The sequence below is a fragment of the Theropithecus gelada genome, chromosome 2 (genome assembly GCF_003255815.1).
Source record: "Theropithecus gelada isolate Dixy chromosome 2, Tgel_1.0, whole genome shotgun sequence".
Classification (NCBI taxonomy): domain Eukaryota; kingdom Metazoa; phylum Chordata; class Mammalia; order Primates; family Cercopithecidae; genus Theropithecus; species Theropithecus gelada.
The window spans coordinates 149,797,423-149,817,411 of record NC_037669.1 but is presented as its reverse complement, the minus strand read 5'-3'; the positions used below and the strand labels follow the sequence as shown (position 1 = coordinate 149,817,411).

The window sequence follows — 19,989 nt, the reverse complement described above, 5'->3', positions numbered from 1 at the left end:
ACCTGTAGATGATGGAAGTGAAGAAAATAGTGCGCTAATCTACCAGTCTGCCCTGCAGGATTCTAATACTGGAAAATTGTAGGGGGCCTTAAAGATGGGTCCAATTGCCTCAATTTATTCCCAGGCCCCACTCTGGATCTACAGAATCTGAATCTCCTGGGTATCTATAAATTTTTTTAAAATTATTGGATAATTCTGATATGTTGCTAGAATTGGAAACTATCATATTAAACTACTCTGTCTCTCTAAAACTGAGTGTCAGTAAAATGAACTGATCTGCCCATATTCACATAACTAATAACTGAGTCAGAACATAAACCTATGTTCTTGGACTTCAAATTCAGTACTAGCTGTACAGTATCACTCTTCTAAGTTCTCTCCATCCTAATATGCATTACTACATGATCCACTGATGAAAACTAGTCAACAAATTATCAATATAACTCAACTGTGAGTATAACTGCTACCAACAGGTATATCAAGGAAGAACAGTTGTTGAGAAAAGGAAATTGGGGGAAAATATACAATTAGTAAGAGTAACTCACATCACATACCTTATTGAAAAGACAGTTGAAATCTACATGTACGCATTCACCAGTCAAAGAATCAAAGAGAATATTTTCACCATGACGGTCTCCAAGCCCCAGAATATAACCAACCATTGACATTACTGCAGTGGAACGGCAGTATGCTGATCTACTACTGTACCTAAAAGAAACACAATGCCTATGAAATATCCATATACCATATGAGGTGAATATAAATCTAAAATATTAAAAATAAACATTCAACCATAACAACATATAATATTCTTGGTAACCTACCATGATGTAGGATCAGGGAATGTTCTCAGAAACCACTCATGAAAAATAGGAGGATGCCTGGGCAGGAGAAATTCTCGGAATACTTTGAGTTTTTCAGATAAAGCTGCTGACTTTGGTAGCATACACTGGCGAAGTTCTTTTCCTGTCATATACACTCCTGCAAGGAAGAGTGATATCCAATAATCACATCAGCCAAATGAAAAAAAAAATTTTTTTTGTTAAAATTGGCCAGGAAACACCTACTTCTTTTCAAATTGTTATTGAAAAACAAGCATAAATGAAAAATTTTCAATTAAGCATACATAAAGTTACTGGTTATATAATAAAATAATAAACCACATTATCTTCCCTTGATACAGATGACCCTTGAACAATGTGAATTTGAACTGTGTGGGTCCACTTACATGTGATATTTTTCAACCAAACATGGATCAAAAACATGTGATGCAAAATCATTATATACTGAGGGCTGACTTTTCATACATGAAGGTTCTGCAGGGCTGACTGTGAGACTTGAGTATGTGTGGATTTTGATATGTGAGGGTATTCTGGAAGCAATCCCCCAGATAAGGGGGGACCACTGTAGTTACCCAAATGAAGCCTCTTATTGATGAAAATTAATGTCAGTTGGGCCGGGCGCGGTGGCTCAAGCCTGTAATCCCAGCACTTTGGGAGGCCGAGGCGGGTGGATCACGAGGTCAGGAGATCGAGACCATCCTGGCTAACACCGTGAAACCCCGTCTCTACTAAAAATACAAAAAAAAACTAGCCGGGCGAGGTGGCGGGCGCCTGTAGTCCCAGCTACTCGGAGGCTGAGGCAGGAGAATGGCGTAAACCCGGGAGGTGGAGCTTGCAGTGAGCCAAGATCGCGCCACTGCACTCCAGCCTGGGTGACACAGCGAGACTCCGTCTCAAAAAAAAAAAAAAAAAAAAAAAGAAAATTAATGTCAGTTAAAACCAGTGTTGTGAAATCAAATAGTTCCAGAATACAAGACTCAGAATTAAGTCCCAAATGAATGAACTTATTTTGCATATATATGTACATATCAATATATATGTATATATACATGTATTTTACACTGACACAAATTATCAAAGAAAAAATATATTTTCAAATCCAAACTCAGACATATACAATATTTCATACTTATAAATAAAATAGTCAACAGCAAGTTCTTTGAACTCTGACTCAAGCGTCTTTGAGTTTCAGTTTTGCAACTGTGAACTCAGACAAGTTACGTTAAGTTCTCTGGCACTGTCCATAAAATAGGGATAATCAGGCGCGTTAACAATAATAAATAAAATAATGTACATAACACACTTGGCATAATACCCATTATATATTAATTTAACAGTATTACTTAATGTTATAAATTGAACTTTATCTCTCAAAAAATATGCTGAAATCCTAATTCTTGGTACCCAGGAATGTGAGCTTATTCAGAAACAGGATCTTTGCAGATGTAATGTTGTTAAGACAAAGTCATTAAGGTGGGCCTTTAATTCAATAATCCATTGACTGGTATTCTTGTGAGAAAATGGAGACACAGAGACATAGAGACAATGCTATGTAACAATAAAGACAATGTGGTACAATACATCCAGAAGCCACAGAACACCAAAAGGTTAAAAGAAAGGCAAGGAACATTAGCCTTCAGAGAGGTCATGGTTCTAATGACATCTTGATATTATATCTTTAGCCTCCAGAACCATGAGAAGATAAATTTCTACTGTTTAAAATCGCCTAGTTTGCAGTAATTTGTTATGGCAAATACCATACAAATTATGTATGAAAACATACACTTATTTTCTACTTCACTTTGATAACTTGATCTATTCATTTTTAATGTATTATACCATATGCACTTTAAAAACATCTTATTTTAAAATAAGTTTAGATGCTACAAAAAGTTACATCATCGATACGGAGTTCCCACATATTCTTCACCCAGCTTTCCTTAATGTTCATTCTTGCATAACAATAGTACAATTATTCAAATCAGGAAATTCTTATTGTTACAGTATTATTAACCAAACTTCTGACTTTATTCAAATTTCACCAGCTGTCCCACTAACACACTTTGTTTGGGGGTCAGGATCCAATCCAGGATTACACATTACATTTAGTTGTCATCAAATGTCAACTCCTTAATGTCATCAAATCTGGGAAATCTCTTTCTTTGTCTTTCATTACTTTGACATTTGTAAGGAGTTTGGACCAGTTATATTTTTGTTTCTCTAAAGTTACTATACTTTTCCCTTTATAATTGATAAGTATCTGATAGGGAGATACTTCAAGATTCTTCAAATAACTTGTTTCTCATCTTTGCCTATTAATTTTAGCATTCATTAATAATCATTGCCTACAATAAGTATTACTATAGTGTTTGTTAATTGGTGATTTCCTATTTCCATCATCCTTTCTACATTTATTCATTGAAATTCTATTAGAATATAAGGAAGAAATTCCTTATTTCCTATTTATTTCTTTCACTTCCCTATTTATTTACTCAAATATTTATTTATATCAGTATGGACTCATATTTGTTTGTTTATTCCATGGGTTATAATAGTTTACAATCATTATTTATTTTATTGCTCAAATTATCCCAAGTTTGGACAGTTGGAGCCTCTTATTCCAATCTAAAACGTAAGACTTCATTCTGGCCTTCTCTCTTTCCTTTCTCCAACAATGAGAAAACTGGCTCTCATTATACACAACATATTTACTTATTTGCTAAAGACTAGTACTATATATACATAAAGTAGTTTCAGAATTGTTAACCAATATCTGTGAAAAACAAATATTCATATATAGTTTTGTAAGCTACCTCAAATCCTATTGGGATGAAGACAGGGAAGGAATCAAAATAGAAGGAAAGAAGGAAGGAAGGAAGGAAGGAAGGAAGGAAGGAAGGAAGGAAGGAAAGAAAGGAGGGAAACACTTAAGTGTTTCCATATATAAAATCTAGAAATTTCACTATGGCTTATATCAAAAAATATAGGCTAACATATATTAATACCAATATACCCATATTATATAACTTAATAGCTATTATACCCATACTGTATATTTATAAGAATTTTAGTACCCTTTTCCTTATATAGTTTGGTCAGAATAGGTCTCAAACCAGCAGTGTTGTTCACCCATTCAATAATCCCACATTCATCATTCAGTGGAATAACTGCATATGTTCGAATATGAAGCTCTCTTCTACGAGACTCTGCATCTTTTCTTAAGCACTGTTAAAAAATACACAGAAATTTAAAAACAAGATAGAACTCAAAATTTCTAAACATTATATCAAATATATCTAAAGATTGCTCATTTCATAACAAAAGAATGTCGATGAAGGCTTACTATGTGGTATACATGAATAATTCTCCTGAATGGTAGGGAAGGAAACTACTGGGACAGTATCTCTATTTACAAATTATTAAAAATGTCCTGGGTAGGCCCTTCTTTTTAATTATTCACTATTAATGTGACAAGAATATTGTGTTTAAAATATTTAAGTTGTATATTTAACAATGACAAAATACTGCTGTTTTATTTTCTATTGCTTTAGAGGTATTACTGAAACAGTAAGTCTTTAGGCACAGAGACTGCTATTTAATTTTAATTATTTCTTTTTTTTTTTTTTGAGAGGGAGTCTTGCTCTGTCGCCCAGGGTGGAGGGCAGTGGCGCGATCTCGACTCACTGCAAGCTCCGCCTCCCGGGTTCTCGCCATTCTCCTGCCTCAGCCTCCCGAGTAGCTGGGACTACAGGCGCCTGCCACCACGCCCAGCTAATTTTTTTGTATTTTTAGTAGAGACGGGGTTTCACCATGTTAGCCAGGATGGTCTCGATCTCCTGACCTTGTGATTCGCCCGCCTCAGCCTCCCAAAGTGCTGGGATTACAGGCGTGAGCCACCACGCCCGGACAATTTTAATTATTTCTAAAATACATAAACAACAGAGCATGAGTTCTATGACATCCTCAAAATGTATTGCTTCTCTTGCGGTTTATCACAACCTTATTTCAAAAGCTATCCTTTAGCAGAAGAAAGGCTTACGTATTTCATCTGATTGATCCTGATATATCAGGTAAAAATAAACAGTATTATGTTTAATTCTAGACCTGTATGAAGTAAGCACACATCTATAATTGTAACTTGCTCAATTCAAAAGCACAATCCCTGACCAAAAATACATTTTACACTTTAGGAAATAGGTTCCATAACTACCAAGAAAACAATGTGGCCATAGAATCTCATATAAAGATCAGTGTGTGGCCTCCAAAACTTACATAGTTTTTTACAATCAGGCTCTTTTATCTTACCATGTTCATGAGGGAAAATGTAACAAAATAATTAAAGTAACAAAGCTGATTAATGTAAATTTGTAAACTAAAGCCAGGCCACTTGATACTCAAGTAAATCTGATACTCAGAAAAACACTCAGGGAGCTTTGGAGAGAACATACTAATGGTTCAGTAGTTAGTGAATTAAGATACCATTTTAACAAACAATACTTTTTTGTTGTTGTTGTTGAGACAGAATCTCACTCTGTCACCCAGGCTGGAGTGCAGTGGCACGATCTGGGCTCATTGCAACCTCCGCCTCCCAGGCTCAACCAATTCTCATGCCTCAGCCTCCCAAGTAGCTGGGAATACGTGCGTACACCCGTCGTGCCTGGCTAATTTTTGTATTTTTAGTAGAAAAAGGTTTTTGCCATGTTGGCCAGGATGGTCTCAAACTGCTGGCCTCAAGTGATCTGCCCTTTTCAGCCTCCCAAAATGCTGGGATTACAGGCATGAGCCACCACACCCAGCCCAAACAATGTGTTAAAATAAAAAATGATCCTCCTTTTCATATTGCTTTTGAAATAGGTTTTTAATGTGGTATTAATTTTTAAATTACTTTTGGTTAAACCAAGCAGACGAAAACTGTTCTTTTTTAAAAAACTCATCTCGTGCTACATCTTTTCTATGCTAAAGATCTATGACTTTAAAATGTGGGAAGGCAATGAGAAGAAAGGAGAAAAAGCTTTTAGAAAAATAATGAAGTTTCATCTTTCCACAGTATGGATCAATTTTTACCAATGGAAAAAAATATATGCTATGCATTTACAAATACCTGGTTACAGAATAATTCAAAATATATAAAACTATACATTTATAATAACCCTTTAATAAGATTCCTCATATCATCTTTGAGATAGAAATCAAATACCAATAGAACTGAAAAAATGCTAATGATTACCTTTCATTTATCTATTTATTTATTTATAAGAGTCAGAGTCTTGGCTCTGTCATCTGGGCTAGAGTGCAGTGGCATGATCATAGCTCACTGCAGCCTCAAACTCCTGGGCTCAAACGATACTCCTGCTTCAGCCTCCTGAGTAGCTGGGACTACAGGCACATGCCTGGCTCATTTTTTTTTATTTTTTGTAGAGACGGGGTTTCACTATATAGGTCAGGCTGGTCTCAAACTCTTGGCCTCAAGTGGTCCTCTTTCCTGGGCCTCCGAAAGTGTTAGGATTACAAGTCTGAGCCACTGCACTCAGCCTATTTATCTTTTGATAAATATATTAACACAACAGGCAAAAGGTAGAAGCATCTAAATGTCCATCATTGGATAAACAGATAAATAAAATGTGGATGGAAAACATTAGACTATTATTCGGCTTTTAGAGGGAGAAAATTCTGACACTTGCTATAAAATGAATGAACTTTGAATAATGCCAAGTGATTTAAGCCAGTCATAAAAGGAGAAATACTGCACTTATATGAGGTACCTCAAATGGTTAAGTTCATGGAGACAAAGTAAATGGTGGCTGCTGAAGGCTGAGGGGAAGGGAAATGGGAAGTTATTGTTTAATAGATACAGAGTTCCAATTTGGGAAGATGAAAAAAGTTTTGGAGAGGGATGGTGGTGATGATTGTACAACAATGTGAATGTACTTAATGCCACTGAATGATATGCTTCAAAAACTGTTAAATGTTAAGTTTTATGCATGTACATTTTATCTCAATAAAAAAATTAAGTGAAAATGAAAAAGACAGTATATTTCATTCCTGCTTTTTAAGAGTGATCCGTTTGCATACTAAAATGCCTATATCAGATTGATAGTAATTATAGCAACTCTGAAATAAAAGCATTCTGGTTTTATAATTGTCAAATTTTTTTTAAAATAAAAAATAAATAAATAAAATAAAAGCAAACTATTTCCAAACCTTATTAATCAAGGAATTGAATTCCATTAGTCTACAATCCTTTCTCAGGTCATCTTTTGGCTTACACATCATGATGTAGAACTTTCCATCTGACCCTTTTAAAGAAATCTTCTTTGGTTTCTGAAGAGAAGCAAGAATTTCCACCTAAAAGATGATGAGTTATATATGAATTAGGGCCAAAAATTTCTGTGTAAATGTCTATATATTATAAACCTTGAGTTATGTAAAAAAAAAAAAAAAGAATATTACAAGCTACATTATGTAGTGAATTTGTATTTAAAAATTTTTTTATTTTAATTATCTATGACCTATGAAAATAATGACTGTCTATGAACAGAAACATTTTCACCCATTAAAAATAGCTATGACATAAAAAGATTACTTCATCGCCAATACAAGTACTTATATATTCAAATCTAGACAGCCCCCTTCAAAGCAGTCAAAATGTTTAAAGGATTTTTGAAACATCTTTTCAGGATCTTTCTGCAAAGACTGAGACTCTGTTTTTCAATGCTTTATCAATTAAAAGTAATTTGATTTCTGAAAAAACAAACTCCTCCAAAATTAAGTGTACCTAATGAAGTGAGTAAATAAGGTGAATAATACTGCTTAAATTAAAAACAAAGCAGAGACTGGGTACAGTGGCTCACGTTTGTTATACTAACATGGAAGGCTGAGCAGGAGGATGGCTTGAGCCTAGGAGTTTGAGACTAGCCTAGGCAACATGACGAAACCCCGTATCTTCAAAAAATTTTAAAAATTAGCTGGGCATGGTGACATGCACCTGTAGTCCCAGCTACTCAAAAGGCTGAGGTGAGCAAATTGCTTGAGCCTGAGAGGCAGAGGTTGCAGTGAGCTGAGATCGCACCACTGTACTCCAGCCTGGGCAACAGAATGAGACCCTGTTTCCAAAAAAAAAAAAAAAAAAAAGAAGAAGAAGAAAAATCAAACTGTGAAAAAGTAAAGATTATAGTCACACTAAAACAATAGGAGCATTTGAAAAATCAAAACATTAGGGTGAATGTGAATCATGAATCAGAATTTTTTTTAATCACTGAATTTTTTTGCCATCAGTACAAATGAGTTTAGTTTTACTCTTCTGTATTTCCAATTTTTTTTTTCTTCACAAATAAGATTCACGTAGATTCTGTGAAACATACTTTTTATCTTAATTTGAAGTTAACAACTAAATTTTAAAATCATAGTCATATAAAACTGAAGTTTACCATATCATCAAACCCTGCAATATAGGCCCAATGTCCAGGAAATGGCTCATGGCTAGCATGGTTAGCATGGGTACCCAGAATTGATGGAAGTGTAGGTATCATGACTGATTGCAGAGGAATGAGGATTTCACTAAATGTTGCTTCTCCTACCAGTTTTTTAAGCATTTTAAAATGAGTGCTCATGCTTAATGTGGAACTACTTCCATCAACCTGAAAAAATAAATAGTGCATTTTAATTTGTGTTTACCTTAAATTCAACTATAACAAAAATTTCACTTTTACAATATTGTAATTACAAAGGCTCAGCAGTCTGTGGTTTCCTAATCAACCCATTTTAGCTTCTGCCATTTACCTCATTAATAATAGTACCTACATCATAGGATTGTTTAATGATTAAAGGAGACAGTAGAGGCCTAAAATCTATTATCAGATATTAGAAAATCCAAAGAGCTCTGTAAATCAAACTCTCACTGAAGAAACAGTTACATGTTTGATTATGGGATACTCCAACAGGTTACCCTCAGTGGAAATATCAAATATTAAATATGCACTATATTACCTTAAAAATCTTAAAAATCCTGAATTTCTAGGTGTAGCTTGCCACAAAAGTTTCAGATAAAGAACTGGAAATCTGTACATGTAAAGCACTTACAACAGTGTGTTTTAATAAATGTTGGCCACCATAACACGGTTTTTGATAATGTCAAGTGTATCAGAGGTCAAATGGGATTAATGGAGATAATAAATGCAGATTACACTTTTGAGATGTTTATTGATAAAGGAAAGGTGAGAAATAGTCTGTATCTTTTCATCTATAAACAATGATGGACTCTGAATATTTTTCAGGTGAAGTCTAGCTATGTACCTTATTAAAGAGCTTCTCTCTCCCTCCTTATAACCACCTCCACCTCCCACTTTTATCTTTACCATACATCCTTGGGGTTTTTTTCTCTAATACTTTAGGTAGAATTATGGGGTTACTCCTGTAACCATATTCCTACTTTAGTCACAAATCTACTGAAAAAGTACTTATTACTCTAGATAACCATCTGCTTAGTTCCCTATAAGACTATAAGCACCTCAGGCAGAGAACAGATTTTATTCATCTTGTTTCCCTTAGCATAGTGCTTGTCCCCTCACAGGCACTGAAATGTATACTAAAAGAAAGAAAAGCAAAACCCCAACCGTCTTCCCTATCATAAGTGTAGTTTAATAATGTATATGAATTTTGAAAGTTTAAAGATATATAATCATAGAGACTACTATAAGTAACTTTGAATATTTTACATACTTATATTTTTATGGCTTATTTCATATTCTCTACTAAAAATTTCTGAGAAACATGGATATCTACCCTCAGAAAATTCTTAATTTACATTAAGAAGAACTTTTATAAATATTAGAAGGTATTTTGAAGTAAGATATATTAGAAATATTAAAAACTGCTTTATTAAGATAAATCATACATAATTAAAATACATAATACATTTTGATATATGTGTACACCTATATGTTAGAATTTTAATTTAATTAATCAAATGAAAAAATCAGCTCAAATTATATAAATATATATATAATTACCCAACATCAGTTTATAGCACTAAGATTATGATAGTACCGGTTTATTGCACAATTCTAGAAGCTTATCTGTTAGGCGAGTTGCATCTCCAACAAACTTCTCTAAGGATTTTTTCATATGAATGGCTTTATTTAGGATTTCCTTGCATCTGTTCACACGCATGGGATAAGAAGACTGTCATAAAAAAGAGTTAAATACTATTTTATATAAGATTTTTGAAAGATAAATTTTTTGAATGACAAAAAACTTAAAAAGTATTCATGATGAGAGTTTATATGATACAAATTTCCTGAAAATTTATTTGGTAATGCTATCAAGAGCCATACAAATATTGCCACCCTATAACTTTGTGAATTATAAAGTTATAAGGATCTGCCCTGAAGAAATAATTAGAAATGAGAATAAACATAGACATAGCTAGATGTGTTACAACAGCAAGAAAAACAGAAATAACCTTAATGATTAACTAAGCAGTTAAATAAGTTATTGAAGGCTATTTTTTAGAATTTTATATATTAAAATTATATCTTAAAATTATATTTAATAACATGGAAACAATAAAGTGAAAAATGTGAAATTGTATGGCAACATAATTAAATTTAGTGTTAAAATATACTAGAAAATATACAAATAAAATTACATCAAAACATTAATGAATGGCCCAAGGTATGAATTTTAATTTTTGTTTTATGTCTCTGTATTACCTAAATTCTCTAAACATTTACTTATTACATATATTGACCAACATATGAATTCCCTTCAATGATGCAATAACGGTTTTTTAGTATTAAAAATTCAGGTGCTGGCGGGGCATGATAGCTCATGCCTGTAATTCCAGCACTTTGGGAGGCCAAAGCAGAAGGATCACTTGAGCCCAAGAGTTTAAGCCCAGCCTGAGCAACAAAGCAAGATCCCATCTCTACAAAAAGAATTTAAAAATTAGCTGTACATGGTGACACATCCCTATCGTCCTAGCTACTGGGAAGCTGAGGCAAGTGAGTCACTTGAACCCAGGACTTTCAGGCTGCACTGAGCTATGATCCCACCATTGCTCTCCAGCCTGGGCAACAGAGAAAGATCCTGTTTCTTAAGGAAAATAAAAATAAAAATTCAGGTACTTTGGATTAAAATATTTGTGAAAACATAGGTAACCATTCTGCATCAAGCATTAACCGTTTACTAGACTTCATAAAGAAAACACATGCTGAATTATTTGATCTTAAACATGCTAGTTACTTCATTTCATATGGTAAATATATCCAAATATTAAGATATAATGCTATAATTTCTCTCTTTAAAACAATTTAAAATTACTAATCTAATATAGGAGAGAAGCCCTGGAACTTGTATCTACATATTAGTATCGCATAATCAATTTCAAATAAAATGGTAAAAGACCCTTTTCATATAAAAAGGTAAAAGACCCTTTTACCTTTGACACAGCTGTCATCATCCACATTGCTTGTTGAGGATAGGCTAGAAATACTTTGGCTATTATTTCCATCAAGACAACAAAAACTTCATCATGAGAATGACAAATTCGAGAGATCAATTGTGAAAAAGCAGTCAAAAATTGATATGGAGCTAAATAGTTTGTATGCTCTGTGATAACCTTGTTTATTTTACCCAAATCATTCCTCATCTGTACACGATCGGAACGGCCAGCTGGGGAAAAAAATAAGTTTAAAAAACAGTAAAGGAAAGAGAAAAATCAGTGTATCAGTTCATTTCACAGAACAAAAATTTTGTTTTAAAAATAGCTTTAAAGTATGTTATTCCCATGCCCAAGGCTAGATCACTTGCCAATCTGTGAAGAGACAGTTGTCTCTGTCCAACTAGAAAAAAATATTTAGACCCATTCAAAAACCCAAGGGACATTAATTTTCACTATCCATTTTAATTTGTAGGGTAAATTATTTGGCTAAAACTAACACATTTTAATATGTGTTAGGTTCATCAAGAAACAATCAGATTTTTATTTTTGGCCCTGAATTAAAACTACTTTAAATGTCTATGATTTGTCTTTCCTTTTTAACATTTAGTATCTTACTCACACTTACATAACATCTTAATTATCAAAGTCATTCCAAGCTTTTAGGAAATTAGACTGCCCAGCCAAATCTGACTTTATACCAAAGTTATAATTCCTAGTCTTTTAAAATTTTTACGTGAAGAGTTATACCTTTTTCCCATTCATATGCCTTTGTACCATAATCAAGCCATAGAGTTAACATTCGTGGCATTGACTGATATATGAACTGATTTCCATATTGTAGAGATCTGCAATTATATAGACAAGAAACACTATTAGCATAGCTGTCTTTTTTATATGAATTAAACTACCACATACCCTTTTCACAAAAATATAGTATCAATATTTCTTCCTAGAAGTTATTTTTTACTCCTCTGTCTCCTTTTTAGCTCACTTAGCTCTATATTGCCTGTACCAAAAACATGTACATACTGTATGTTTCCACTTATACAGAATTTGTACATTATACAAATTCTACTCTAATCAAAGTCTATCAATACTTCTTTCAATTTTTCCTTAGGATCTCTGTGTCTTCATTTGCATTCTTTGGCCATAAGCCTAGGTCAGGTCCAATCACTCCATTTCTGGGAAGTTATAATAATTTGGTCACCCTAACTAAATACGTATTTCTGCCCTTCAATAAATTCCAGACTAACATTCCTGAAATTCTGGTTTTATCATGCTCTCCCCTTACTCAAAAACAGGAATCAATACCTACATATTAAAACTATATAAATGATTCTGCCTGGATTCAAATACTCAGAATCTTTTATCTCCATAATTTTCCAATCTTAGCATCTTGCCACTCACCAGTATGCATCTTCCCTCAAATCTGGTTTCCGCACCATCCTACAAACCAACCACTCAACCCTGGTTCTCGTGAAATTTGTGAAAAGTTAAAGTTCTCTCCTTCTTGAATTATTTGGAGGCCTGGATATCAGTTTATTTTCAAAATAAATTTTATTGTGGTTAAATATACATAACATAAAATTTACCATCATAACCATTTTTAAGTGTACAGTTCAGTGGTATATTAATATGGTTGTACATTCACATTGTTGTGCAATCATCACCACCATTCCCCCTCCAGAACTTTTTTCATCTTCCCAAATTGGAACTCCATACCTACTAAACAGTAACTTCCCATCTCCTTCCCTACCCAGTCTCTGGCAACCACCATTGTGCTTTCTGTCTTCATGAATTTGACCATTTGATGTACCTCATATAAGTGGAAACATACAGTATTTGTCCTTTTCGTGACTGGCTTATTTCACTTAGCATAACGTCCTCAAGGTTCATCCATGTTGTAGCATATGTCAGAATTTCTTTCCTTTTTAAAGCAGAATAATATTCCATTGTGTCTACACCACATTTTGATCAATTAATCTCCCAATGAATTCTTGCACTGCTTTCATGTTTTAGCTATTGTGAATAATGTTGCTATGAAGATGAATGTACAGATATCTTTTTGAGACACGTAGAGACAGTTTAATGATACAGAATTGCATTTGCCATTCTACAACTATAGAAGAAGTGGGGACTTTCTTTTCTTCTTATTATTTTGTCAAGATTAATTAAATCAGAAATTAGGAGAGCTAGCAGGTTTTTTGTTTTGTTTTGTTTTGTTTTTTGAGAGACAGTCTCGCTCTGTTGCCCAGACTGGAGTGTAGAGGCACGATCTTGGCTCATTGCAACCTCTGCCTCCCGGGTTCAGGCCATTCTCCTGCCTCAGCCTCCCAAGTAGCTGGGACTACAAGCACCCGCCACCACGCCCGGCTAATTTTTGTATTTTTAGTAGAGACGGGGTTTCACCATATTGGCCAGGCTGGTCTTGAACTCCTGATCTTGTGATCCGCCTGCCTCGGCCTCCCAAAGTGCTGGGATTACAGGCGTGAGCCACCACTGCGCCCGGCCGCAGGTTTTTTTTAAAGGTACACAACATGATGTTTTTGTTTTAAAACATTTATTTATTTATTTAAATTGACAAATAAAAATTGTGTGTATTTATTGTGCACATGTTTTGAAGTATACATTGTGGAAGAGCTAAACCAAGCTAATTCGCACATGCTAATTATTTCACATACTTATTTTCTTGTGGAATGAAATCTATTCTCTCAGCAATTTTCAATATAAAACATTTGTTAACTATAGTGACCATGTTGTAGAGCAGATCTCTTTAACTTATTCCTTCTATTTCACTGAAGTTTTATGTCCTTTGACCAACATCTCCCCAACTCCTCACTACCCCAACCCCTGGTAATCACCATTCTACTCTCTAGTTCTATGAGTTCAACATTTTTAGATTCTCCATATAAGTAAGATAATTCAGTATTAATCTTTCTGTGCTGGGCTTATTTCATTTAGAATAATCTCCAGGTTCATCCATGTTCTCACAAATAACAGGATTCCTTCTTTTTTTAAGGCTGAATAGTATTCCATTGTGTGTGTGTGTGTAAGTATACATATATATGCCACATTTTCTTTATTCATTCCCATGTTGATGGACACTTAGTTTGATTCCACAGCTTGGCTGTTGTGAAGATGCTGCAATGAACATGGGAGTGCAGATATCTCTTCAACATATAGATTTAACTTCCTTTAGATATACACCCCATAGTGGGATTGCTAGAGCATATGATATTTCTATTTTTAATTTTTAAGGAATATCCATATTGTTTTCCATAATGGGTCTACTAATTTACCTTCCCACCAACGGTGTATAAGGGTTCCCTTTCCCCATATCCTCTCCAATGCTTGTTATCTTTTGTCTTTTATATGATAGCCATTCAAACAAGTGTGAGGTAATATCTCATTGTGGTTTTAATTTGAATTTATCTGATGATTAATGATATTGAACTTTTTTTATATACCTCTGTTGGTCACTTTTATGTCTTCTTTTAAACAATGTCTGCTCAGACTCTTTGCCCATTTTTTTCATCGGGTAATTTGTTTTCTTTCTTCTATTTTTATTTCTATTTTTTGAGACAGGATCTGGCTCTGTTGCCTGGGCTGGAGTGCAGTGGTATGATCCTGGCTCACTGCAACCTCCACCTCCTAGGCGCAAGTGATCCCCGTTTCAGCCTTCTGAGCAGCTGGGACTGCAGGTGCATGCCACCACACCCGAATAATTTTTGTATTCTTTTGTAGAGATGGGGGTTTCACCATGTTGCCCAGGCTGGTCTTGAACTCCTGGGCTCAAGTGGTCCATCTGCCTCGGCCTCCAAAAGTGCCGGGATTACATGCATGAGCCACCGTGCCTGGCCAGGTGATTTGTTTTCTTACTATTAAGTTGTTTGAGTTCCTTACCTATTTTGGCTATTAACCCCCTATCAGATGTGTGGTTTGCAAATACATTCTGCCATTCTACAGTTGTCTTTTCACTCTGTTGATTGTTTCCTTGGCTATGCAGAAGTCTTTTGGTTTGTATAATACCATTTGTCTATATTTGCTTTGTTGGCTGTGCTTTTTGGCTCATACCCAAAAAAATTATTGCCCAAACCAATGCCATGAACCTTTTCCTCTATGTTTTCTTCTAGTAGTTTTACAGCTTCAGGTCTTACATTTAAGTTTTTAAGCCATTTTGAGTTGATTTTTGTATATGGTGTAAGGTAAGAGTGTAATTCCATTCTGTTGCATGTGGACATCCAGTTGTCCCAACACCATTTATTGAAGAGACTATCCTTTCCCCATTGTGGGTTCTTGGCACCTTTGTTAAAGATCAATTGACTGTAAATGCATGGATTCATTTCTGGGCTCTCTATTCTGTTCCATTGGTCTATGTAGACATTTTAATACTAATATTATACTGTTTTGATTATTACAGCTTTGTGGTATATTTTGAAGTCAGGTAGTGTAATGCCTTCAGCTTTGCTCTTTTTTTTTTTTTTTTTTAAGAGATGTAGTCTCACTCTGTCCCCCAGGCTGGAGTGCAATGGCACAATCTCAGCTCACTGTAACCTCCGCCTCCCGGGTTCTAAAGAAATTCTTCTGCCTCAGCCTCCTGAGTAGCTAGGATTACAGCTACATGTCACCATGCCCAGCTAATTTTCTGTATTTTACTAGAGACAGGGTTTCACCGTGTTGCCCAGGCTGGTCTTGAACTCCTGAGCTCAGGCAATCCACCCACCTCAGCCTCCCAAAGTGCTATGATTACAGGTGTGAGCCACCACACTCGGCCAGCTTTGTTCTTTTTGCTGAAGATTTCTTTGGTTATCTGAGGTCTTTTCTAGGTCCATACAAATTTTAGGATTTTTTTTCTACTTCTGTGAAAAAAGTTATTGGATTTTTTTTTTTTTTTTTTTGAGACTCCCAGGCTGGAGTGCAGAGGCACGATCTCGGTTCACTGTGACCTCTGCCTCCTGGGTTCAAGCAATTCTACTGCCTCAGCCTCCCTAGTAGCTGGGATTACAGATGCACACCACCATATCTGGCTAATTTTTGTATTTTTAGTAGAGACCAGGTTTCACCATGTTGGCCAGGCTGGTCTCAAACTCCTGACTTCAAGTGATCCACCTGCTTCAGCTTCCCAAAGTGCTGGGATTACAGGTGCAAGCCACGGTGCCCAGCCAGAATTTTTAAACCAAAAAAAAAAAAAAAAGGAAAGAAAGAAAAAGCTATTGGAATTTTGATAGAAACTACATTGAATCTGTAGATCACTTTGGGCAGTATGAACATTTTAATATTCATTCTTCCAATCCATAAACACAGGATATCTTTCCATTTGTTTATGTCTTCTTCAATTTCTTTTCATCAGTGTTTTATAGTTTTCATTATAGAGGTCTTTTGCCTCCTTATATTTATTCCTAAGTATTTTATTTTTTGTAGTTACTGTAAATGAGATTGTCTTCTTAATTTATCTGCAAGTAGTCTGTTGTCAGTGTATAGAAATGCTACTTACTTTTGTATGTTGTCTTTATATCCTGCAACTTTATTGAATTCACTTATTCTAATAGTTTTTTATTGGAGTCTTAGGGTTTCAGTATATAAGGTCATGTTGTCTGCAAACAGAAAAAAGTTGATGACTTCTTTTCCAATTTGGATGCCTTTTATTTCTCTCTCTTGTCTAATTGCTATGGCTAGGATTCCTGGTACTACACTGAATATAAGTGGCAAGGGTGGGCATCTTTGTCTTAACCTTAGAGGAAAAGCTTTGAACTTTTCACCACTGAGTATGATGTTATCTTTGGGGTTACCATACATGGTCTTTACTGTGTTGAGGTACATTCCTCCTACACATAATTTTTTGAAATTTTTTAGTCATAAAAGCATGTTGAATTTTGTCAAGTGCTTTCTCTGCATCTATTGAGATGACATGATCATATGGTTTTTGCCCTTCATTCTATTAACGTTGTATATCAAATATATATATTTGGATAGGTTGAACCATCCTTGCATCCTGGAATAAATTCCACTTGATCATGGTGAATGATCCTTTTAATGTGCTGTTGAATTTGGATTACTAGTATACCTTCTTCATGAGGCCTACCAGACTTTTGCAGCAATTCAATGCAAAGAAATACACTTTTGAAATCATAAAGCCAGTGGCTTGCGGCTTGACTTTTGACCTCCATGACTTCTGGACTTCTTTGGTTCACTTTTGGTATCTGGCTAACATAGCCTTTCACATAGCTGAGACCAATTTATTTCACATAATAAATTAGCCTATGCCTGGCTAATTTATTTATTTTTTGTAGAGATGAGGTCTTGCCATGTTCTCCAGGCTTTTCTTGAACTCCTGGGCTCAAGCAATCCTTCCATTTCAGAAGAATCCCAAAATTCTGGGATTACAGGCATTAATCAACGTGCCCAGCCATATCTGATATTTACTACATTTATTTTGATTTTTTTTTTTTTTTTTTTTTGAGACAGAGTCTTTCTCTGTCACCCAGGCTGGAGTGCAGCAGCATGATCATAGCTCACTGCAATCTCTACCTCCTGGGCTCAAGCAACCCCCTTGGCTCAGCTTCCCTTGTAGCTGGGACCACAGGTGTGCACCACCTTGCCTGGCTAATTTTTGTATTTTTTTGGTAAAGATGGGGTCTTACCATGTTGCTCTGGCTGGTTTTGAACTCCTGCGCTCAAGCAATCTGCCTGCCTCAGCCTCCCAAATTTCTGAGATTACAGACATGAGCCACTGAGCCCAGCCTATTTTGAGATCTAATCTCACATTCTATTATGTACCATTATTTAAATGTTTTATGTACTTAAGGTTTCTATCCCTAATTGGATTGTAGATTCTTAAGGGCAAACATTAATATTTTAATCAGTAATAACACAATTATTCAGTCAGGGGATAAATATGTCTCAATAGCTAAGTTTACTCCCTTAAGCATACAAACATTTTATTTTAACTACTATGGATAGAAACAGGTTTTGAAATGTACTTACATTCCTGAAGGGTACTTTAAAAATACTCATTATACATAACAGTTTTATGCATATAGAGGACTTTATATAACTACTTGTTTTAAAAGAAATGTGTTAAGTAAATTCTATATCCCAAGGCACATGATATATACTAAGACTAACAGCAAACAAAAGAAGCTATCACTCATTGTTCAAAAGAACTGGGCCAAGAGTGATGGCTCACATCTGTAATCTCAGTGCTTTGGGAGGCTGAGGTGGGGAAGATTGCTTGAGGCCAGGAGCTCAAGATCAGCCTGGGCAACACAGTGAGACCCTGTCTCTACAAAAAATTATTTAAAAACATAGTTGGGCATGGTGGCACGTGCCTATCGTCCTAACAACTCAGGAGACTGAGGTAGGAGGATCACTTGAGCCCAGAGTTCAAGGTCATAGTTACCTTTGTGTGACTGCACTCCTGCCTCAGTGACAGAGTGATACTCTGTCAATTAAAAAAATGACAGGGTACCTTTAGTCATTTTGCTACCCTAATACCATCAATGATGAACTAATATTGCTTTTTTTTTTCCATTTTTTTTCCCTGTGACACAGCCCTCAGGAGATCCCGAGAACATATGCCCTTTTCTTTCTTCTTTTTTTTCTTTTTTCTTTTTTTTGAGATAGGGTCTTGCTGTGTTATCCAGGCTGCTGTGCAGTGGTGCAGTCACAGCTCACTATAGCCTTGACCTCCTAGGTTCAGGTAATCCTCCCACCTCAACCTCCAAAGTAGCTAGGACTACAGGCACACACCACCACCCCTGGCTACAGATATTGCTTTAATTCCTGAAAATATTTAACTGAGAAGTCATAGTACCTCATAACAGGCAATTTTAACAGATTTATTGATCTGAAGATATCCTTCCATGTAAAGCAATAGTATATGAGTATGATAAGGAGAATGTATGGAATGATATTATTTCTTAGTAATTAATAATTTATAAAAATATAAACAGTAGGCCTGAGATTATACTACTTGACTATAATACACTGATATATGAAATTAAAAGTTATATTTCACCTACTAACTAGTTTAAGAATAAGTACTTTCTACAAGTCTAATGTCAAAGTCATTTTCATATATATATTATACTACTTCTTATTGGAATGGGCTAGAAGGAAGTATTCCACTGCAATTAAAAATAACCAAGAAGGCTGAGTGGGGTGGCTCACACCCATAATCCCAGCACTTTGGGAGGCTGTGGCGGGCAGATCATGAGGTCAGGAGTTCGAGATCAGCCTGACCAATGTGTGAAACTCTGTCTCTACTAAAAATACAAAAATTAACCGGGTGTGGTAGCACGCGCCTGTAATCCCAGCTACTCAGGAGGGTGAGCCAGAATCGCTTGAACCTGGGAAGCAGAGGTTGCAGTGAGCTGAGATCGTGCCACTGCACTCCAGCCTTGGTGACAGAGCAAGACTCTGTCATAAAATAATAAAAATAAAATAAAATAAAATAGAATAAAATAGAATAGAATAAAATAAAATAAAATATAAAATAAAATAAAATACTAATACTACTACTAATAACATATATAACCACAAAATATGACATTTAGGGTCTTCTGGAATTCTGGGGACTCAGGGAATGAGGGTCTGGAATGGGAAGGATACTTAATTTGGTGCTGTTGAATTTTTTAAAAATCCATGCTGTAGTATTATAATATGTATATTGGTTTTAGTTCACAGTTACTGGCTCCTAATTCCTTG

General features: G+C 35.1%; 1 protein-coding gene across 2 annotated transcripts in view; it reads right to left on the bottom strand.

Annotated features, from left to right (window-relative positions):
- Positions 1-19,989, bottom strand: part of ATR (ATR serine/threonine kinase) — a 123,287-nt gene that overhangs the window by 8,620 nt on the left and 94,678 nt on the right. For both annotated transcript variants that reach the window (XM_025377065.1, XM_025377066.1), the window contains 8 exons: positions 12,031-12,128; positions 11,281-11,513; positions 9,888-10,022; positions 8,270-8,479; positions 7,044-7,187; positions 3,917-4,067; positions 825-981; positions 555-708 (listed from right to left, as the gene is read on the bottom strand). In XM_025377065.1, coding sequence (XP_025232850.1) covers positions 555-708; positions 825-981; positions 3,917-4,067; positions 7,044-7,187; positions 8,270-8,479; positions 9,888-10,022; positions 11,281-11,513; positions 12,031-12,128 — 1,282 coding nt within the window. The remainder of the gene's footprint in view (positions 1-554; positions 709-824; positions 982-3,916; positions 4,068-7,043; positions 7,188-8,269; positions 8,480-9,887; positions 10,023-11,280; positions 11,514-12,030; positions 12,129-19,989) is intronic.